The 23,842-nt window shown below is 41.1% G+C and overlaps 1 protein-coding gene across 4 annotated transcripts in view; it reads left to right on the top strand.

Annotated features, from left to right (window-relative positions):
* SORCS3 (sortilin related VPS10 domain containing receptor 3) overlaps positions 1-23,842 on the top strand; it is a 275,376-nt gene that overhangs the window by 141,219 nt on the left and 110,315 nt on the right. For all 4 annotated transcript variants that reach the window (XM_040071470.2, XM_040071471.2, XM_040071473.2 and 1 more), the window contains one exon: positions 7,986-8,144. In XM_040071470.2, coding sequence (XP_039927404.1) covers positions 7,986-8,144 — 159 coding nt within the window. The remainder of the gene's footprint in view (positions 1-7,985; positions 8,145-23,842) is intronic.

Below are 23,842 nucleotides of genomic sequence, written 5' to 3' on the forward strand. Positions count from 1 at the left end.
TACAAGTGTCCAGTGCCAAAAAGACGAGAGAAAGAGAGGAGACATGTTGCTCTGACCTGCTCAGCAGCAAAACAAAGATAAGATGTTCTGCTTTGTTGGGTCCATTATGATGGCTTAGTCCACTCCTGTGCATGCAAATTGGATCCAGCCTGGGATTTTGCATTGTGGGCAGGTTCAGATGGCAGCCTCAGAGTATATGTGTTCTTTTCCCAGCTCTGAGTTTTGTCTGAGTCTTACAGCCATGAGATATTTTCATTTCCCACCTGCCAATGAGGATGGCAGAGTGGTTTTCCTTGAAGAGCTCTTCCTTTATATGCAATTAAACCTTAATTTGCTCCTGATCCTCAGGGCTTCTTGCATGGTGCATCTGTGCTCTTGCACAGGTGCTGATTAAAATGGAGTGCCCTTTCTGTAGGGAAGGGAGTGCGTGAACTTGGAATTCTCTGAAGTGTTTTGTTTTGGTATGGCGATTTATGGAAGGTATGGCTAAAGTGTCAAAAGCCTCTTGCAATTTTTTACAAATCTGAACAACTAATTGTAACTTTAGTCTGGGTGTAATTTGATTTGGGAGACAATAGAAACAACAAAAGATTAAGCAGGGTTATTGCCTGTAAACAAGTGTGGTAGGCTGATATGCATCTCTTCAGAGAAGGCAAGGTAGTGCTGGTTCTCTTGCTGGTCCATTTGATGCACTTCACCCATGCCCACTTTTGTCTCAAAAACCTTGCTGTTTAATGTTAAAGAACATTTTTCATTTTACAGTTTATTACTTTGTTAATGGTTCTCTTCTTTTGCAAAACATTCTGTGGAGACTATGAACCTGCATGTCACCTGAACAGCATCATGTACTCTGATCATTCTGTCTCAGTGCTGCAGAGGTGGGGAACCCATGCATGGATTCCCCATGATCTTGTTGTCTTCTCAAACCAGTTTGGTGAATTAGAGAGCTGTCAATCTCTGGCACAACTGGAGTCTATGGAACAGGTCCTTCAGGGGGGTTGAATGCTTACAGAAACAGTTGATGTCTGAAAAGTTCAATGGCAAGCAATGTGGTTCTGCAGACTAGAGGTTGTTTTGTAATTACAAAGAATTCCTGATGGGAAGGAAGTTCTGGAGGGAGGTTAGCGTGAAGTGTCTAAAATGTCTTGAGAGAGCTATTCAGTTCTTTGGTCACGGTACATATAATGCAAAAGTCTCAGGAAACTCTTATTTCATTGCTGAATTTCTATGGGTGTCTGAGTCATTTTTCATTATCCAATAATAAATACAGTAGTGAAAGTCACCTTTAACACTTAAAGATTGCTTGGGTTTTATGGGATTGTATTGAAGTGAGTGCCAAGGTATAAAAGCCTTATGGCTGAGGTACTTTTATAACACATGCTTCATAAACCCTTATAAAGTGAGTGCAGTGCACTTCATCCTTTAAGATTACAGCACTATGGTTCTGAGAGTTGGTGATCTGGTGCTATATTCATTAATTAAATCTGCCATTAATGTGAAATTTTGGGCAATAAGAAGTGAAGTTACAAGAAGTTGAAATGGGGTAGGTCCAGACAATTTATCTCTCATGAAAGCTCTGTGCCCCTTTACTGCTTGACTGATGCCCACAGGTTATCCTTAACATTAAGCAAGTTTTTGAGCCATGTGAAGGAAGAAGGAGTCCCAGATCGGGGCTACTCTATAACACGAGGTTTTGCAATGCGCGTTTTCATAATGAGACACAAAGTAAGTAATTATATAAAAGCTCTTGCCCTCTTCATGGACGTCTTGTTTGGCTTCCCAGGAAGCAGATGTCCCTCTTGTCACAGTTGATGATCCCTGCAAAATGGAGAGAATTTCTTTGCTTGTATGTAAATACACAGGATTTCTCTCTAGAGCAGATTTCTATCAGTGACATGTCCCATTTTTTTCCTGTCTGATATGCTTATTGACTAGAAAACAGAAATTGCTTTCATTTCCCCCTGATTATTGCCAAAATCAACTTATCTACAGGGCGATGAGCAGGTATTTAGCCATGTCTGAACATCTATGGAAGTCTGTATAAAGTTAACGTGTGCTTTCTAGAAACCCTCTTTCTAAACTAGTGCAAATCATTTAAAGACACCTTTAGCTTAGCTGATTTTATGGGTGTTACTTTTGTTGGTAAGTCGACAGTTACTTGTGGTACCAGCACATTTTAGTCTCAGAGGAAATTGGGCTGATTTAATTGAACTGAAGTTTTTTAGCTGAAATGACATTTAGTGATGAAAGAAGGGAAAAAAGGATAAGATTTTCTTTGCAATGAGTCACACCTGTTCTTGATGGGAATGGCAGAGAAGGGCTTTAGATATAGTGTGTAGATGTGTTCTAAGATATTTGGGTTGTGTTCAGACCTCTGAGGGCATCCTTTAGCTTGCAGGGCAGGTAGTTGCAGTAATGATGATGGAGAGAGACTGAATGGGAGGGGAATGAATAACCAAGTATTTGCCAATGAGAAATTTCTGATGGTCAAACATGTAATAAAAAATGCTTCAATATAGAAAATTACTTTTCCTGTAAGAGAGTTCCAAACTGTTCATATTTAACTTGTGATGGCCTGATGTTTTGATGGAAGAAAACAACTTTTGTATCTTTAAGCCTTTAAATGTCACTGGATTTTGATTTCTCAGTTTTGAAAGGAGGAAAGGACATCAAAAACCCAAACTAAGCAAAATTCCTCCACTTGCACTGATATTTCAGCATAAACTGTTGAAACTTTTTGGCTTTTTAAAATCAAAGTTACTAAGAAACTTTGTGGGAAGGAGACATGGGACCATACAACCCATCAAATATTTTAAATCTAATTGGAAAAGCAAAAGCAATGGAATAATTTTTCTTTTTTAAAATCTGATTTCTTTTATCGTTGATGATGTAGATGTGGCCAGGCTTTAAGAAGGATCTAAAGTGTTTCTGAGTTGAGAGCCTAGTGGAAGGAGGAAAAAAAAAAAAAAACCAACAAAAAACCCACCAAAACCAAAAAAGTCTTTTCACTCTAAAGCCAAGCACATTCAATATTGAAATCCCCATGAACCTGTAAACATGAAACCTCAAATTTCTGTCTTTGCAGCAGTGTGTTGTGGCAAAACTGCCTTTTCAGTTGTGGAAGATAATGCAGTGCTACAGAGTAAATTCTAATACTTTGCTAAGGAACTGGGTTTCTTTTGGAGCTGTGGAGGCTTGCATGGTTTGTAGGTGTTCTGTTGGTTTGTTTAATTTTTTTCTCCTCTTTTGTTTATGTCTTTTTAGAGTAGCTTTTTACATAGGTGAATGTGACTAGGACCCCTGAGAAGAGCAGCTTATGAAAAGTGCATTAAAGTGGAGAATCAGGAGGCAGTACACAATGGTTTAATGCTGTCTGTTTCTCAGAAAAAAAGACATTTATTTGAACCTGTCTTTTTTATTCATTTGACAACTCTCTGTTGCTCCTTTGCTAATGTAGCTCAGTGGTGCTATTGCTACAGATTATTGCACCTATAAAACTGGTCTGTGCTGATTTAAGGAGATGCACTTTGGCAATTTACAGTGAAAAATTTATGTTCATTGAGAAAAATAAAAGGTTTCATTGAAAGCTAATATTAATAAAAATGCCATTTATGTGGCATGTTGGTTTGGTTTTTTTTTTGGTCCAGTGGTGGTTTATTAACTAATTAAGCTGTGTACAAAACACGTCTGTGTTGTGATCTCTGTGCTCAGGCTGCCTGTCTGGGCATGTTGTAACACTGTGCTTGTGAGAGGTGTACAGTTACTGTACACTCATTACTGTACAGTTCAGTATTCCACATCACAGCTGTCTTTGTGCCTGGCCACCCTGGAACAGAAGAAGAGGAATGTGGCACCATATTAACTCACTCACCTGCACGTAACCCACACAAAAGAAATACCATAGAAGGTGTGTGCATTAACCGAATGACATACCTGGAATTTTAGTCTGGATAGCAGGAACACAGGTTCTCAGTTACAAATCCTACCCTAGTTTTTATTATCTTAGCCCCATCAGAGGGCATGAGTTTTTTGCAGATTTGTGCTGTGAAATGGTGTCTCGTTCCTTCCTCCTACTTCTTCATTTGAGCTCCTTTAAGGGTTCTAGACACCCCAACAAGTCTGAGTGACTCTTAACTACTGCTGTGATTTGTGTACCAAACGACATTATGACAGGCACAGGTATGACTCCTCTCCTCTCCTCTCCTCTCCTCTCCTCTCCTCTCCTCTCCTCTCCTCTCCTCTCCTCTCCTCTCCTCTCCTCTCCTCTCCTCTCCTCTCCTCTCCTCTCCTCTCCTCTCCTCTCATCTCTCGCTCTCTCCTCTCCTCTCCTCTCCTCTCCGTCTCCTCATCCTCTCCTCTGCCATCTCCTCTCCTCCGCCTCTCATCCGTCTCCCTCTCCGTCTCCGTCGCCTCTCCTCGTCCTCTCCTCTTCCTCTCCTCTCCGCTCCTCTCCTCTCCTCTACCTCTCCTCTCCTCATCCGCGTCCATCTACCTCTCCTCATCCGCTCCTCTCCTCTCTCATCCTCCTCCTCATCCTCTCCTCGCCTCTCTCTCCTCCTCTTCCTCTCCGGTCTCCTCTCCTCTCCTCTCCTCTCCTCTCCTCTCCTCTCCTCTCCTCTCCTCTCCTCTCCTCTCCTCTCCTCTCCTCTCGCTGTTTATTCCTTGGGGTAAATCCCCTTGAAGTGTTCAGAGCTCGATATTTTTCCTGCTCGTGCACTGAAGATCTCAGTCCATATGTTGTAGTTAATGTTCTTGCAAGGGGCCTCTATCATCTTCTTTCTGTGTGCTGCCTCAGTGGTGTCGGGTGTTCTGCTCACCTGGAGTTCATTCAGAACAGCTCTGTGTGTGTCCTCACTGTCCCAAAAGCTCCTGCTTTAAAGGAGATGCACCATGTCCCAGACAGCTCTCTTCCTCTGCGTCCATTCCTAAGGAACTATCTGAAGTTTAGTCTGATTTTCAGCCTGTTTCATTTGGTCGGGTGCTTGCCATTCATTGTTCACTGGATTTTGAAGGTCAGGAAAAGGTATGTAGCATAAACGAACTCATCTCAAGTATGTTTTCAAGGGCTTACCACTGGCAGTAACCAGTCCTGCCTGCCCTTCCCCTCTCCACTTAAACTAGAGAAAAAAAGCAACTGAAAGGAGTATTTTATACATGCATGTATATATAAATAATCTAGAATGTAGAAAGACCAAATGTAATTTCCTTTTAAATACAGGCTGCCATTTAATTTAATATTATAGAAAATAATTAGATCTTAAACCCTTATAAATTACATTTGACAACTCTCTAGTGCTCCTTTGCTATTCCTTATGGCAATTATAAATGGCAACACAGGAAGCTAGCAGAAATGCTCATTTTGACTGGAGTTTGTTTATTGTCTCTTAATTAAAAGTGATTAATCTAAATCACTACTGGGGTGGATCCTTCGTCCTGGTCCCATAATGAGAAGTGGTAGTTTCAGGGCTTTGATAAATGTCCTGCTATTTCCCCTGCCAAAAGTTCCCTCCCCCTATAGCTTCCAGGACAGAAAGTAGAAACAATAAAAAAGAGAAAAGCCAGAGTCTGTCACATTACTTTTTCTGTGTGCCATGTAACTAACATGTGGCAGTCTGAGCTGCATGGCTGGTGGTGGGTTTTTGTTTTTCACTCTGAGCCTCCTGCTTTTTGCATCCTGCTCTGTGTAGGACCAGCTTTTCCTGGGAAGACTGATGACAGCAGAGATGTTGGGGGTTCATTTCTTCATTTGAAGAATAGAGAGTGGATGTGGGAACTGGGTGAAGGCGCTGGGCACGATTTATGTGATGTCATTTCTAGACATGACTTAGGTCACTTAGTTAGGTTCTACCAACTATCTTAGTTTGGTAGTTTTATTATGTGATCTTACAACCACTCTTATGCATCCAGAAGAACAAACTGGCCATATTTGTGATCCATTTGGTGGAAATACTGCCTTTCTTGTCTCATGACAATTTCTTGAACTATCCACTGAAGTGCTGCAGGTCATGTGTGAAATGGCAGAGGGGAGGTTTTGTGTGTGTGCCACTTAATGTCCATGCTGCTGTTAGCTGTCTTGTGCTCCTTATCGGAGGACAGAGCTCCAGCCTTGACCTTTTAATATACAGCATTGTAATTTATATTTTCCAGCTTTGTAATCTTCTATTACATCATTTGGAAAATATTTTTATTTCTCAAAGTTCCTTTATTTTAAAGATAAGATCTCTCTGGATTGTCTTGTTAAGTGGGCAGGCTTACATCCTTCTTTCATTCTATATAAACAAATAATTTTTACTGAAATACATTATAGTTCTCTGCCACAGGCAATATGCTTTAGGTGAACAGGGGTATAAAATGTCTTTGCAGTCTAAGTCAAAAGTGGCAGAAAAAATAGCTTCGAATAGTTGTGAAATTGTCATTGTTTGGGGAAAAATGAAATTTATATTTTGATGTGATTAGAAAGAAGAAATATACAAAAGCATCCTTCTGAGTGGAGATCTTGGAGACCTCTTTTCAGGCTAATTCCCAGGCCATCAATTGCGTATGGAAATGTTTCTTGTTCCCCAGACTGTGCACCAGAGTACAGTGCAAGTGCACTTCTTCAGGATTTGTACTGTGGCTTCCATGGGAATGGCTAGAGGCTGATTTTGGGGCTGGTAAGTGGTGTCTGTGAGGGACGTTGAAGGTGCTTTGACACCAGGTTGGATCCGTACAGATGTCTTTGCTTTGGAAAAATGTTCACTTCTAGTTCAGCTTTTCATTTCTTAATGGAAAGGATCAGAAGACATTTATGTTATACTTCCTTTCCCTTGGTGAATTCATGGAGTTAATGAGGTACTTAAGATTAAACAAACACTGAAATTTTTTGCCTGAAGAAGGTCTAACATACCAAGGGTTTTACCATTCCTTGTAACTGATTTTTGCTGTCAAAATTAATGTATTTCCCTATTGTAGTCTTGAAGTTGGAGCTCTGTGAAGCTGGATAAAAGAAGTCAATGTGGACAAAAACCAAAACTGCAGTGGATCTCAGCTAGCTGATCATTCTGCAGTGAGCTAAAAAAGGCCATTCTTAGATCTGTTTTCCTGCTGAAAGACAGTTTCTATATTTGATTCAGCTGCTGTATCAACAACCTGCTGTGTTTAGAACAGCTCTAATTTATTTCCCACTGTTTGCCTTTATTTTATGGTACTGGTATTTGCTTTAATGTGAAGTCATTTTCTCCAGATGTTAATAAGATGGTGTTAATGTTCTCACAACATTTTTCTTGATAATGTTTATGTAGAGCTTGCCATCTGATAGTGCAGAATCAACCCGTTTTGAAATATTGGTAATAATTTTCTAATTAAAATTAGAGGCTCAGAAGAGTTTTCCTCCCTGTACAAATTGAGGTCATACACTTTCCTGTGCTTGGGGAAAATTATGTTTTCACTGACTGAATGAATGTCTCTTACTGTACAAATTGGGAGTGTGATACACGAAATTGTGTCAGTGTTTCCACATGTGCACGTTGACTATCTGCAGGTGCCAGCAGCTGATCTAGGATGGCATTCTGTGTTTCCAGAGAGGTGATTCTCTCATTCATACCACTACACGCTGCCAAATAATGAGCCTTAAATCTCAGGAATGTTCTATTTACTTCTGGAGAGAGGATTCCAGACTGGGGGAGAGAGGTGGTGGACAGAAAAATGGTCCAGGAAAACTTGGTGTGGCTGCCCGAAGTTCCTATATCCAACCAAAATCAACTTTGGTACATAGAATTTATCCAGATAAAATTAAAAAAAAAAAAAGGAATTGCCAAATAAATCAGCAAATGGATTACCAAAGTAAATGAAACTGAAATACTAAAACCCACCCTAATTCTATGGTCTGTTACACTCGAGTGATGTTCTGAATGTATCTAGTAGGAGTCAGTACTATATGACCTCACTCTTAAATGAAGTTCACTTTCACTTTTCCATTAACACTTTCCCTCCATTTTTTTGTTTAGATCATGCTTCTTAGTGATCCAGAGGTTGAGAGCAGCATCCTTATCAGCTCTGATGAAGGGGCTACCTACCAGAAGTACCGTTTGAACTTCTATATCCAGAGCTTGCTCTTCCACCCCAAGCAGGAGGAGTGGATCTTGGCCTACAGTCTGGATCAAAAGGTAAGAAATTGATTTAATGTTTCAATTATTTTTGTGGGAAATGGATTTTTAGGTAATTTTTAAGGCTTTGATAGAAAGTTTACATACAAATACATACTATGTATTATTTAATAATATGTATTAATATTATTTGTTGCAAACATTAAGAGAACATGGCATAAGCTCCCCCAGTTTGTCCAAGCTCAATGCCTGCCAGGAGCTGCAACTTCGACACTTCCTGGCCTGATGCCAAGTAGTTTCTTCACAAATATTTTCTTGCTCAGTAGTTTCTTCCCAAGTAATTTTTTCATGAGTAATTTCTTGCCCAGTGGTTTCTTGCTGAGTAGTTTCTTGCCCGGTAGTTTCTTCCTGAGTAGTTTCTTGCCCAGTTGTTCCTTGCCCAGTAGATTCTTGCCGAGTAGTTTCTTTCCCAGTAATTTTTTGTCCAGTAGATTCTTGCTGAGTAGTTTCTTGCCCAGTAGTTACTTCCCAAGTAGTTTCTCGCCCAGTCGTTCCTTGCTGAATTTCCTGCTGAGTAGTTACTTGCCCAGTAATTACTTACCCAGTAGTTTCTTGCCTAGTAATTTCTTTCCGAGAACTTTCTTGCCCAGTAGTTTCTCGCCTAGTCGTTACTTACCAAGTGGTTTCCTACCCAGTAGTTTCTTGCCCAGTCGTTTCCTGCCCAGCAGTTTCTTGCCCAGTAGTTTCTTGCCCTGTAGTTGTTGTAATAAGAATGTTAGTAGTAGTACCTTGTGTGCTTCACTGTGCACAGCGAATGACAAACAAGGCCATCAAAGAAGTCTTTTCCATTCAAGAGAGAGAGGGAAATGTGGGAAATGGATTTGTAGAGAATTATCCGAATCAGACAGAAGGCTCACATAGTATGCATCTGTATGCAAACTTTGAGATAAGAAATACTGCCTTAGAAATGCCATGGAATAGGACAGATATTTTTGAGAGAGAACAGGAGCTAGAAAGAAGTTTCAAATGATGGCCTTGCAAATAAGACTAGATACTTTGGAGGAATAGAACTATGAAGCATGCAGTGTAGTAGGAGTCATGAGGGTTCATTTTAGATGATTGGCTTTAAGGCATTTACAGCATTCTGTGTCAAAAGCTGATAGGCCAAGAAATGTTTATAATGTATTTTAATTAGGAAATAGTTGGCTTCCGATTGTGATGGCATGAGTTATAACATATGTACTGTCCCATCCTTCACATGAGACTGAAAACGTAATAACAGTTTTTAAAACGCCTCTCAGTTGCCCCATCTCTGGGTCAGAAAAAGGTATAATCCGACAATTTTTACCCTAGTAGTTGAAGGGAATATTGTCTAGAGTTGTTCCCTTTCAGAGATGATGAAGAATTTATAGTGTGCTTTGCTGTTCTCACTGTGCAGGTTTTAATGTGTTCAAAAGCCATGCAGTGACTCCAAAGCGAGTTTGCTAAAAGGAGCCGAGTGTTAGAGTGATCATGGTGGGTGTGGAAACTTCAGTAGTGGTGATACTATCAAAGATGAAAAGATTTAGAGATTTAACATGACATATGGAGCTGTTCTAAAAATCTATTGATTAGTAGGCACTGATTTCTGCGCTGTCTCTGAGGATGGAGCACTCAGGCTGAGTTGGTCTGTAGCAGCTGGCTGTTGAGCATTGAGGGCTGCTCATTCTGCTTGCAAACTCGAAGTCAGGGAGCAGCAACAGATGACAAACTCCTCTGTGCCACTTTTAAGCTTCTTTGCAGCGCCTTCTGTGAGTGAGACCTCTCCAGTCCATTACTTTGTCCTTAGCAAGTTTGCCCTTACGTAGCACTCATCTCTCTTGAAGGGTGCTGAGCAGAGCAGGTGCAATGTGGTAGTAAGGTGCTGTGGCTAAGGAGACATATTCTTCAGTGCTGTAGCAGCTGTCGCTGCTACAGCCCAGAACTGAGACACAGGATGATCAAATTCTACGAAGTTTAAAACTTGCTGAGCTTTTATCTTTCCTCTCTTATGTTTCTGTCATCCCTACACTCTGGAAAGCAAAAACATGCTGAATAACCACTAAGTTTCTGTCATGGTGTTGGGTTGATCCTGGCTAGATGCCAGATGTCCATCAAGGCCACTTGGTCATTCACCTCCTCAGCTGGACAGGGGCAGAAAATATAATGAAAGGCTAGTGGGTCAAAATAAAGGCAGGGAGAGATCACTCAGCAATTACCATCATGGGAAAATCACACTCAGCTGGGAAAATGAATTTATTACTTATCAATACTCTACTGTACTTTATCCTACCCTACTCTATCAAATAAGAGTAGAGTAATGAGAAGTAAAAACTAAATCTTAAAATACCTTTCAACCACCCCTCCCTTCTTTCTAGCCTCCACTCACAACTTTCTCTTTTTTCCGCATCCCAGCAGCAGAGTGGGACAGGACATGCTGGCTGAGGTCAGTTCATCACACGTTGTCCCTGCCTCTTCTTCCTCCTCAGGGGAGGACTCCTCACACCCTTTCCCTTCTCCAGAGGGGTGCTCCTCCCACAGGAGACAGCCCTCCACAAACTTTTCTAACGTGAATTCTTTCCACAGGCTGCAGTTCTTCATGAATTGCCCAGTGCGGATCTTTTCATAGGATGAAGACTTGAGGAAAAGACTCTTGCAGTGTGGGTCCCCTGTGGGCTCACCTTCACTGTCCTTCCATGGGTCAAAGGGTCAGCTTGCCTTCACTGTGAGCTGCAGGGGAATCTCTCCTCCAGCACCTGGAATACGTCTCCCCTCCTTTTTCACTGACCTTAGTGTCTGCAGTGCAGTTTCACAGGTTCTCACTCCTCTCTGGCTGAAGTTGTCAATTTGTTCCTTCCCCTCGCTTCATGAATGTGTTACCCCAGCGGTGCCACCACTGTCACTGGTGGGTTTGACCTGGGCCAGCAGCAGGTCCATCTCAGAGCTGGCTGGTGTTTGCCTTCTCGCACAGCTTCTTGCAGTTTTTCATGGAAGCCACCGCTGTAGCCTCCTCCCTGCTATGAAAACCTTTCCACAGAAACCAATGCATGAACCTGTCAGGTGCGAGGGCTTGTCCTGGGTGGGATTTTCAGTTTCTGCAGTTATTGTTGAAGATTTCTAAACTAGTCAGTTTCACATCCCAGCTATAGGAACAATATAGCTAAAATGCTGTACCTCTCTATTTGAGAAATTCCTTTAAAAGGCTAGCACAAGTTTTTACCAAACTAGTTGCTGAAAATATAATCAAATAATTTCCTATTACTCTGCTTCCCACTGGCTAAAAGAATGCTGTGGCAGGCACCAGGTGTTTTGCTGCTGTGCTACTGATGATCTTGAGTGACATTTGCAAGCACAAAGCCATTGTAAACACACTCCTTTTGTAGTATCAATTCCTTACTGTATGAAGGAGTTAGTCAAATGTCGAATACTTTTTTGCACTCAGAGGATCAGTATAACAGGGATTTTGAAGTTGGCTGGAAAGACCAATCTATTTATTTGATGTCACAAAATGGCTTGGTGCCACATTTAAACTGGAGGTAATGATTCTGCATGATCCTGCTGTTTATACAAACAGACTTGTTGGTATTAAAAATAGAGGCATCTGATGAGTTGGCCATGTATGTGAGAAGCCAGATGAGACATTCTGAGTGTGCATTTGCAAAGAGATCCATCAGCAGTGAGTGCAGAACATCTTTTCTTGGGTAGAAGCACTGTACTTCTACTAGCAGAGCTTTGTAAATATATATATATATATATAAAAATGTTAGTCCCTGGAAGGAGAAATAAAAATGCAAGGAAAACACATGTGATTGACTTGAGGTGGTACTGATGCTCCCCTGATCCAGTACAGCAGTAGCGGGCCAGGAGCATTTTTGCTTCTGCTCCTTCAAACTAGCGCATCTGTGTGCAGCAGCTCAGCTGCTGTCTTCTGCCCAGGAGAAAGACAAGAAAAATGAACTGAGCTAGAAACACTCTGAAGCTGCTTGCATTTTATCCCAGAAACTGAATAAAATTGTTCAAAGTGTGACAGCAAAGATGAGTTGGTCTGTAGCTTGTTGGTCAAATGGAAGTGGAGTAATGCCAAGTTCAGGCTTTTCCTTTATGTCTGCCTTTGCATTCAGGGCCGCTCATGATGCATTCCTTCACTGGTCAGAAGGATGGCCTGGAGTGCTGGTTCATTGTGGGTCCTAAAATGGAACCATGGAGCAGTGCTTTTCACAACTGAAGTGTTTGCTTCGCATAACTGAGGTGCAGATTGTGCTGAGCCACATCTTGAGTTAGTAAGAGTTAGTAAGGATTGTGAAAGGGCTGTCACTCTGACTCAGGATCACACAGCTTCACTGTAGCAGCAGCTGATACTGAGATAAGGGGCAGTACTGTTTGGGTGTGACAGTAGTGCCATGTGAAATCCCCAGATGAAGCCTTCTGAGAAGCCAGTGTAATATATTCCTGCATGTCTGGAAACAGGGGAGCTGCCACAGTCGAGTGGGAACCAGAGGTCAGCCCTGTCCTTCTCTCAGGTTAGGCCAGTGTAAGAATGAAGTGTCTTTTAGGCTTTCAGTCTCATATACTTAAGAATATTCATCATGTCTTTTGCATCTTCCTAAGACTCTTGTGGTTGTTCTCTCTTTTTCTCTAGAAGCCAGATCTGGATCTCACACTTTCCCACTCTACTGTGCCATGCCTTCTCTCCTAGATGTGGTTATGGGATCATGCCAAAGACAATGACCATTTCATCTCTCTGCTGCTACCAGAAAAGAGGTAGCAAGAGCTTCTAAAATCAATTTCTAGAGAGGCTGCAATGGTGCTCTGTAGTTGTGAGGAGGCTGTCCAAAGGGATGCCATGCTGGCGGGGGCTAATTGTCCAGCTGCAGCCTCGTTCTGCTCATACTCCTCTGTCCTTTGTTTTTGCGCCCATTTTCCTGCAAAGCAACATGAAGTTGCCTGGCACAAAACAGGTGGAGCTGAATCAAATTGTGCTTGGTTTCTCAGTTCATATGTCTGTTTTTTGGGGATAAAACTTCTCTGAAACTTCTGATTTGATGTGTGAGAGGCCAATAAAATAGAAAGTTTATAATTAGCCTGGAACCTGTGGGTAATATTCATCCACAGATACTGTGACAAAGAAGGTGACTTACTGTATGGTCTGCAGTGCAACCACTGCTACAGTGGGCCATCATATTCTTCCACCTCTCTCAGTTTTAGAAGTGTGTTTGACCCTTAAATTCCATTTTAATGACTCCTTTAAAGGCAGATTAAAAAATGCAAATAATTCTGAAAACAAATCAAGTACATACAATTTGACTCCCAGCAGCAGAAACTATTAAGGGAAGATCTAATCCATCCTCTTATAACTGTGTGTGTAAACAAGTTGAAAAAATTACTTTTATATCTTAGATTAACAGATATATTTCAGATTAATATTTATTTTAGTCATTTCTTTCAATTAAAAATAATAATAATGTGGTGTTTTAAGCAAGCTGTGGTCAACTTGGAAATTAGGAGAATGATGAATCTGAAAATCCGTTTTGCTTAGTATGTTGTTCCACACAGTAAAATGAAATTAAATAGGGACAGTTCATATCCCTACAATTAATGGATATGATAACTGGCTAGATCAAAAGATTTTTTTTTTTTTTAATAAAAACAGAAAACTATATTAAAGTTTTGGAATGAAATACAAATAGTCAGTGTTTTGGATCTTTCCATTAAAAAGTTTTCCTCAAAAGTGTTCTGACCTACAGTTCCATGGCTGTGATTCAAGCCTTTTTTTTTAAATGACTGCTTTATCTTAAACACCCCTCCTTGTTTTTAGCTAAATTCTGCAAAGTTGGCAATGTTAAGGTATTTATCTAGTTGGTTGAAGAAATGACTAACCGGCTAAAAAATCCAATACATTTTGAATGCCATCTTAACAGAATTATTGTCTCTTCCAAGCTGGTGTTTTGTAAAGTCTATTCCATATTCTATGACCTTCTTCTTTAAGAGGAGGAGCCCATCTCTTCTCAACAGAACTTCCTGAAATATGGCTTCATACTGAAAAAACCAAAGACTTTGTGATGCTACCACTTCCATCAACTGAAATATTTGAATATAAAAAACAATTAAGTCACCAAATCTTTAATTAACTCCCACATCGGTATTGTCCCACTTTTTCCTGCTTAGGGCATTTCCCAGAAGACAACTGAGTGGGATGGAGCTCAGAAGGCTTTCTGAAAGATGTATCGCTGTGTGGCTGCTGGTTACTTCATTGGTTTAAGGACAAATCTCAGTTACCACCATTTGTTTTCTCTTTGTAGTATCCAAGGAGTTATTGAGGATACTTCCTCTGTATGAGTCAACATAGCATATTGTTCCTGTTCTTAATTTTTATAGCCAATTAGGACCCTTCTCTGCCTTGCTAACTCTCCTGTATCATCACATAAATGCAGCAGGGCTGAGCCAAGAAATCTGTGTGTGTGGGCATGAACATGTAGCAAGTTCATAGACCCTGATGTCTTCCCACAGCGTATAAAGCACAGGCTGGAGGAATTTTTATAGGGCTTTAAGCAAACATGGGTGGGTTTACTATTCCCCCCTGAGCAGCCATGTGACTTTGTATAACTATCAGGTCCTGGGAGATTAAATGCATCTTGTGAGTTGAAAATCTTCCAGTAGCTTTGTGTGTATGTGTCTACTTTATTGATAAAACAGTGCAATCTGATGTGTGCAAGTGTTGGTTCTGTTAATGGCCCCGCTAAGTGGCCTTTGGCAGAAGGTGGAAACTATGTAAATGTTACAGACAATTTGCTGCGGGTCGGACTGGGTCTTACAGGGTGTGTCCATATTGATATTTGGATATCAATATCCAAATTTTCCCAGTACATAGGGAAAATTGGCCTGCAGCCTACAGTTTTTGTGGGTATTTGCAGAAAATTCATAGGAAGCCATTTTAAAGAATCCTTGGATCAAAATGTGGTGGGAAGGGGAGTATATGAAAAAGACGCAGTATTGTCTGTTGGAAAGTGTGGGGAATTGCTCTGTGGAATGCTGTCAAAGCTTAAGGTACAGATTTCATTGCTGCCATTCACAGTGACTGGGGAGGAATATCCTGAGTTGATCTTACATTTCTGATGCTAATATGTTGAGTGTCTGATTATTTGTCTCATTTATCCAGAAAAACAACTTAATACTCAATAGGCAAAACTTCCCAGACTCCGATACCTCGTGGGGAATGGATGAGCCTGGAGGTAGAAAAGGAAAGGAGTTTCAACTCCATGAAGTTTCTCTCAGAGTGTCATTGAAATTTTTGGAGCAACATGCAAAACTCTCTTGCAAAAATATTTGTTTAAAAGATAACTAAAAAAGTTAATTTGTTTAAAAGAGAAAATATTAGTGAATAGGGAGAGAGATATTTAAAATAGCTCAAACCACCATTGTTAAGAGGAAAAAAAACCCCAGGTATGCAACGTGATAGAATTCCACCTCTTCCTTACAGACTAAACTGTGATTTGGAGCCTGCTGGGAATAGGTAAGAGGCAGAATAATTCAGTAATACACAAATTTAAATTCCCTGGCTACACCATTACAAATTTGAGAATGTTGGATAAACAAGAAGTTTGGCAATCCGTGTCTTCTCCCTCCATAGAGCTTAATCTTCAGCAGAAAGTGAGCAAAAGAAAGTGGGTAGGGTGATAAATAAGAGGTGCAAGATAGCATTCTGCTGTATCGCCAATTTACACCTGGCAGTCCGTATCAAGTCTGACTGGGGAGATTCCTTTCCTGTGGAAGATGTGGCAAGTTATCATCTGAAAATTGGATGCAGTGCATGTCATAGCCTTGACTATCTTGACTAGACACTGCTGAATTTATATATATATATATTAAAAAAAAATCATAAATAACACTGAGACTATGTGGGAAAGGTTTGGGTTTTGTTTTTTTTTAATTATTATTTCTTTAAAATTTAATTTTTTATTTTTTTATTTTTTTATTTTTTTTTTAATGGGCTAGACATAGAACCACAAAGGCAATATCTCTGCTCCAGGTAAAATGGTCCCCTAGAATTTAGGCCCAGTCTCGTAGTATGACATAGGGCAGTAAGGCAGTAGGGGTGGGATTGGAGCTTTTTTTTGAGAATGTGCAACTGGGCAGGGTGCTGCCACAGAGAAATCCAGGGGCAGTTGCTTCTAGGAATAGAGACACCTTATTCCAAGCAGTCATTCATCTTCGGGATTCTTTGTGGTGAGCTGTTTTCATGGCCATATGGAACAATCCAATTTGAAAGGGATCTTGAGAGATCATCTGGTCCAACCTTTCATGGGAAAGGAAGCCTAGATGTGATTATCTAGCACCCAGTCCAGTCCTGTCTTGAATGCCTCCAGTGAGTGCTCCTTGGTCTTAGATTTTTGTGCCCCTTAAGGAAACTTGGGCACATGGGAACTTCGGGGTTCTGTTTGGGTGAGGCTATTGTACTTTTAGTTGGAACTCCTAATGGTGAAAATGTGATTCCAGGACAACAGCTGCTACTGCAGGTGTGCTGAAATTAAGCAGTGAGAGTTGCTACATGTCTGAAGTGAGATGTGACTCTGGCCCAGGCCTGTGGGTTTTCTTTCCTTAGGAACTAAGGTATGGGGCTGATGAGGAGAGGCAGGTTGGTGTCTGCCTCACATCTCATTTTGATATAAATCAGCAGGCACCCAGACCTGTTACCTGCTCCTCAGCAGCACTCCTGCTCCTGGAATTTAAATGTGATTGTAGTTGTCAGAAGTTGTCAGAAATGTGAGTAACTACTCCTTTTATCAACAACAACTCAAGACTGCATCTCTTGGGTAAAACTCAGTTTTTATTAGCAAGATGTGAACACTACTTTTAACAAGGAAAATAAGTTCTTTCTGCTCCTGCATGGATTTTCATGGTAGAATCACCATTTCATTATATGATGTGAGAGAACACACCAGGGCTAGTTTCTCATCATGATTCATTGATATCTGAAGAGCACAGTGACTGCGATTTCAGTCCTATGGATACAGTGCTCAGCTTTCGGATTTATGTTGCATCAGTCACTTGACTTTTGAGCGCCCCACAGAGTGAAGCTGGAGGCACACGTACTGCATTATTTTCTTCACCCCAAAGGGAAAGAGATTGAGGAAGCTGCCATAATAACAATTAGCCCTACAGGCCTGCCATAATGAGAAAGGAAATAACGTGAGTATGTTGCCCACCTGTAAAGGAACACATAGTGTTTCATGTTTAATACAAGCCAGGTTGTAGTAACTTCTCATAGAAATCTCTACCATACTGACTGGTCCATTGTATTGCACATTCATATTAAGAAGCAATCCCTGCCTGAGAGTGCTTGCAATTAAACATGCGGCTGACAGACAAAGTGGTGTCCCCTGAGTATCTCTAGTGTATTTAGGCGCAGGTCATTAAAGTGCTTCACTGCCTGACTGCCACTGAGGACTATAACAAAGTCAGAAACTGAACGCAGATAGAGTCCTGTTCCCATGACTTTGCCACAAATAAGCCTTTCATCTCTTTGCCTTTTGAATACTCTTCTGAGAACATCAGGTTCTACAAACATATCATGTGTCTGTGTTGTTGGACAAGCCACCTGCCAGCAGCTCTCCCAGGCAGGCAGGGCTTCATCAAGCAGATAAACTGAAATGTTAGTAAAGTTAGAAGAACATAAACCACACAAAAAGAACCAAACCCGACACCAAACCCTTGAGATTGGGAATATTTAAAGGCAATTTACAGAAGTCTCTTCTTCAATATGATAATGAACTGAAGAATTGAAATCACTTAACTTCATTTACAAATCATGAATATGTATCAGTGCCTTTAAATGAAAGGACGACTAAAACAGATATAGTGTTTGTTCAATTCATTAAAAGGAAGACAATTTATCAGGAGTTTTTTTCCACCCTTAATCTAAAGCTATATGCAAATGTCAGTAAATCAAGACCTTGCGCTAATTCTGCAGCATGATGAATATTTTTATAATCCTAATTAGAACCAGTCATTTTGTTCGGCAATTTCCCCCAATCTAGCCAATTTGAAATTAAAATAGATGCCTTGATTACAAAACTCATTAGCAAAGAAGCACCCTTTTTGCTTACCAGTTCATTTGGAATGCACAAGCTGAATGAAGTGAGGAGCACTTGTGTTGTCAATTGCCGTAAGTGAAGCGAGCCTTAATTGTTGGCATTGTGAAGTATTTGTATTGCTGCATGTTTCATTGCAGCATAATATATCATTCATTAAACGTAACAAAAGCAGTTTTAAAATGATTTAATTAAGTGATGTTGGTGCACCAGGTAATTTTTATGAAGTCAGATGTCACAATTGTTTGCATTTGAAGTACTGATGGGCATTACTGTCAGAAAAGAGACATACGACTCCACATTTATCATTCTGATTATGGTAGGCCTGGCAGTTTTAATAGGAGATGGGAAATTAAATTATGCAACCTTGGCTCTACTTCAGAAATGCCCAATGAATTTTGTCCTGGCAAAATACTGAACTTTGGGCTTGTGATGATTTGTGATGGCAAAGAGAAAGTAACGGCTTGTGAAACGTGATTTAGCCAGAACAGACTTTCCTATTGCTTGTTATTTATGTCATAGTCACTTCGTGAGCAGGTTTTACTTTGAAAAGGAAAATATAGAGATAAATGGAGTGAGACACATTTGATGCTTAAATGTGTTCTTCTGCTGGAGCAACCTAGTTTATTGTGTAACAGAGCAAGGATCCTGTGGCTTATTCCTGGGCCATGCTAAATCATGGCTGTATATTGATTTTATCTGGAGCCTAAGTGGGGTGAAGAGTGGTTATAAATATAGCAGATGGGAATAAAAATGAAGGAGTGAAGAAGGCTGAAGGAGAAGGACGCCGGGGGCATGATTTACTTTGCCTGACTGTAAAGATCTAAAATGTTGCAGTGCACGCCTACACTGGGTGTCGAGGCTTCACATCGTAGTTGGTGGTGATCTACTGAATGGTGTTGATTGATTTCTGGAAGCAAATGTAGATGACTCTTCTAGGATGAGGTAAATTCTACCTTGGACTCATTTGTATTGATGAGGCCTCTGCTGAGTGTCAAGGGAATAATTTCCCTTGCTGGGATGTAACTATTTGCTGTATTACCTGAGATTAGGGGACTTGAAACCAACCCTGCTGTCTTGGATGCGTGCAAAATGGATTACATGGGATACGATTCCAATATGATAAAAACAGCAAAATGCATTAAGTTTCCTAGTTCCTGTTATCGTGCCTACAGATTCTAATGACCCTCACCCTGGAGGAGAGAGCAAACATGATGTGCAAGCAAAGAAGGTGTTCCCAACCTTCTGTTTTTCTTTTCCTTGAGGCAGCCAGCTGGGTGGATGATGCTGAGGGGTGGAGGTGCAGTCCTTTCCCCCTCATCCCCACAATCAAGCACCTGCATGTGTCTATTTGTTACATCACCAGCAAACAAGAACAGCCTGTGAGGGTGCTTCCAGAGGAGTGCCTTTCTGTGTGCTGGACTGGGAACTTGCAGGAGTAGGATTGGCAGGGCTGGAAATAGCAGGCTGCCCCTTGCTCTCTGTTCTGCCCCTAAGGCAGGGGCATTTCAGCTTCCTGAAATCAATGTCTTTTGATAGAGTTGAGAGATGCATATCTGAGAAGAGAAGAAAAAGAAACTCCAGAAGGCAACAGGCAGGAACTGATACTTATTTCCTGGCAGAACTTCCACTGTGGTTGTGGTGGGGACACTGTGTGAGAAATTTCTCATCAGCAGGTGCTGTAGTAGTAAATGGGCTGCAAGGGAGAGAGGGTGTCGTAGCACAGCAATCTATTAAAAAGCTCATGCATCTAATTTGGAATCACTTTGTGTCTATTGTGTGGAACAGGTTTATGTAATACTAGAAGCTTGTACATTTTTTTCTCAGATTGCCCTTTGTAAGCAGGCTCCTCTCTGTCGCACTTGCCTTTCCTTTTTGAGTTGCAACAAACCATCCCTGTCTCCAGTGGTTGTTTTCAGTGGGGAAATGGGCCATGCTCTGATCTGATAGCACACCTGAAGTGCTCTGCAGAAGATGTGTGCAGTCACACATGTAGCAGCTGATATTCAGTGTGAGGCCATTGATTTTAGCAGGGAAATGCTGATTAACATCATGGGAGGATCTGACCTGAAAACAGGTACTGTATTCTTTCCCCACATAAAACAAGATAGATGTAGTTTATGCCTCCCAGTGCACAGGCACATTTTTCCCCCTAAAATCTGCCTGGTGAGAGATGCAGAGTCCCTGGGCAGAGAGCCTGTGTGCAAGCTCTTACTTGTGTTAAAGCAACTACTTATTTCTGTTCAACCTTGACATAGGGAAATTCACTTATCTCTCTCTTTTATTTTTTTATTTATTTTTTTTTTTAAAGTTTCTCCTTTTTTTTTCGCTTCTGTTAGAAACTTATTGTAATCAGTATTTCTGGGGAATGGAGGTGCCACAGCTGTGACTCCTCTATCCCTTTAGTAGGCACAGATGAGTGAGTGCTTCAGCTTTTCATGTTTATTGTGTCAGTGATGAAGAAGAAGGCCGGTTCCTGGATTTTTGGTCTATCACCTCAGGAATTTCAATCACAAGTGTTTAGAAATAATGAATTGGTCCTTTAAAAGCAATGAGTTTGGCAGAGAAAAAATCAGGGACATCTTTGAATAATTTCAGTTGTCCTCTTATATCTGTCTGGGTGCTTCTTGGAACTGAGGAAGTGTCAAAACCATGGTTTTCAAATGCCTCCTCACAGTTAGTAGAATTAGAAATTTTATCATTAAGGGAAAAAAAAAAAAAAGGAACAAAACCCCCAAGATTTTCATAATATTCTGTTTCCAGCACTGTTCTTCACTGTTCTTCTGCAGGGCATTTTTGCTTCTAAGACATGTATCTGCATTCATGGTTGGAAATGCTGCACATCTTCCGTTGTGTTTTGGTGCAGATTTCAGCTGGGTGTCCATATGGGTTGTCTGGGTGAAGAACAGTTTTTGTGAACTGTTTGTGTAGGGTGCAGGTTTGAATTTTGCTGTAGCAATCCAGCGATAGTTTTGTGACAGTTACAAGAAGTTCTTCCAGAGCAATAAAATTCTTCAGTTTTGTATTCAGTTGATTTTTATAGGACTATGGGTGGCTGTAAAATGAAAGTTAGGGCATGATGCAGTAAAATCTTGGTTCATTGGAAGTATTGTGGGTATGATAAAAGGAGGAGCTGAGGCACCAAAATGAAGGGTGATATTTTTGGGAGGAGGACAATTGATCAAAGAAACAGCAAAGCTTAAAGCTTTATAGAAAATCCTTGTGATATCTGTAGTGCAAAGGGAGGAAAATGGGATCTTTCCCACAGCCTCCTACCTTGGGCAACTCATTTCTGCCAGAGGTTCAGTGATCATAAACTGTCTGAATATAGATTTTGTAGCATTTTATACTTGCAGCGTTCAAGAGATAACAGCACGTACAAATAATATTTTAGCAGAATATACTGGACCCAAGGGGACTTTCCTGCCATATAGTAAGAGAACAATAATGTCATCAAAAGTTTTGCTGCCAAAACAGGACTCTACTTTTGTTCTCTAACACAGCACTTGCTTCAGGCCAGTTGATTTTTTCAGATCTCAGTGCAAGTCCACAAGAGTTATGCACACATAACCAGCGGCACAAATGTCACGAGTCTGAAAGTTCTGCTCCAAAATTGAGTCTGATATTCCCTAGCTACATGACTTGTACTTTTTCTCTAGAGACAGCATGGAAAAAGCTGCTTTTTTTTTCCTTCACAGCCTTCCACTATGAGTTATGCTGTACCATCACTGTGAACCTAGGTTAATATCAGAAATTAATGTTACAATTAATCAAGTTTGTTGAGTTGTTGTTGACTATAGTAGTTGCCTTGAATTGAGTTTGTGTAGTCCTGGGGCTTTGTAGGGGCTTTTTTCTTCACACTACTTCATGAGGTGGGTTGAAGGTACCTAGAGTTTTAATTCAATGGGATAAATAGCTCAAATATAGACTTTATAGAATATTTACAAACCTAGAGAGCTGCTGAGAGAGGCAAGTTGAGAGCTTCCTTTTTCTTGCATGATCTGCAACTGCAGATTCATTTCTTCCAGAGGTACACAGTTTGGTTGCAGGAACTGGGTGATGGATGAATCAAGGATGACAGTGTAGATGGTGTCTGCCCAGCAGCCTGGAGGGATCCCTGGAACATGTGAGTTTCTCATTTGGTGATTTTTCTGGCAGTGATGCCTCGCTGCAGTGACAGTTTCTGGTCCAGCTGTCAAGCTGAATTGTTCCTGATGGTGGCTGGTATTTACAATAACGCTGTTCATTTGGGCTCCTCCGGTCTCCATTGCGTGTTTGGATTGGATAAACTGAATCTTTGTGAGGTGCAGGGAGGAATCTCATTTTCCATGGGACCTCTTACTCTTCCCTTCCAGCATGTGATCTCTGCCTTGGCTGTGAATGTGTGGAGATGGGTTCCTGTGTAATCAGGCTCTGCTCTTCCCTTCACTTGTTGCCTGTTGTCAATGCACGGATTGCCAGGGAGTCTGGTCAAAAAGAAATTTGGCTAGAGGTGAACTGAATTACTCCACTGCATTTTAGGTGTTGTTTGCTGTTGAGTAGGAGAGTGAGGCTGAAAGGAATCTAACTTTCTTTATTGCATTATATGTTCAAGCTTGCAGAAGCCTCTTGATGCGTAGGACAGGATATAAAAAAGTACATGGTAATGGAGATGGCCTAAAAGAAAGAATTGTACAAGAGCCGGGGTGTTTGAGCAGGAGATAATATTTGCTCAAGCTGCATCTTCAGTGCTATCACAAACTGAAGCTTTCTACCTTGTTTTTATGATCTTTTTGCTCATAGAACAGTAAGAGTTGTCCTATGACCAGCTTCTGTGTTTTCTTTTGGGGGACATAAGGCTCCCATGAACTAAGGTTGGTTTTTCCCTGGCTGGTTTGGTTCAGTATTTGCCCTTTGCCCCAGGCAGTACAGAGCACAGGCTGTGTGTGTGGACCAGAGCTGTCCAGAGAGGGATTTCTCCCAGTGCAGAATGTGTACATGTCCTAACCAGTACCCGTTCATCTTGTGTAGTCTCCCAGAACACTTTCAGGATGGCATTGGGGGCATACCCATGACCAAAACAGAAGGGGGTAGGATGTGTGGGGTGACTGCCTATCAGTGCCTGCTCTGCACCATAAATCCCTGACAGGACCCACAGCCTCAGGCTGAGGGGGCACGGTGCCCTCGTGGGGGCATGGAGCAGAAGAGTATGGACAGTTTGTGAGACAGCTCTGACTTTGTTAAGAAATACAACACTCTGAGAAGTGGGGTGCATCTCCGAAAGACCTGTGAGGTTTGCTGCTCTTCAGCTGGTGAGATGAGAACTGAATGAAATGGTAACTGCACTCCGTCAGGGCAGATCCCAAGTGAGAACAGCATTTTCATCTGTGTGAGCTGAGTTCAGGTGTGTGTCTGCTCAGTGTCTGAGGGTGGTGGGTCACAAAAACTGAGGAACTATTTTGAGTAACCACCTTTGTCTGTGAAAATGCTGATGAATGGCAAAATGCATTGGGTGGCAGGTGAGTGTATTAAATAGCATACAATTTAAACGGGGGCAGAATACATTGCTTTAATTTTTCCTAAATGACACATACAGCTTGAGACCAGACTAATATTTCTTTCAAGCTGTGTGGAATTTTTTACATGAACAATGACTGCATCACAGAAAAAAAT

This window comes from Hirundo rustica, chromosome 8, assembly GCF_015227805.2.
Source record: "Hirundo rustica isolate bHirRus1 chromosome 8, bHirRus1.pri.v3, whole genome shotgun sequence".
Taxonomy (NCBI): domain Eukaryota; kingdom Metazoa; phylum Chordata; class Aves; order Passeriformes; family Hirundinidae; genus Hirundo; species Hirundo rustica.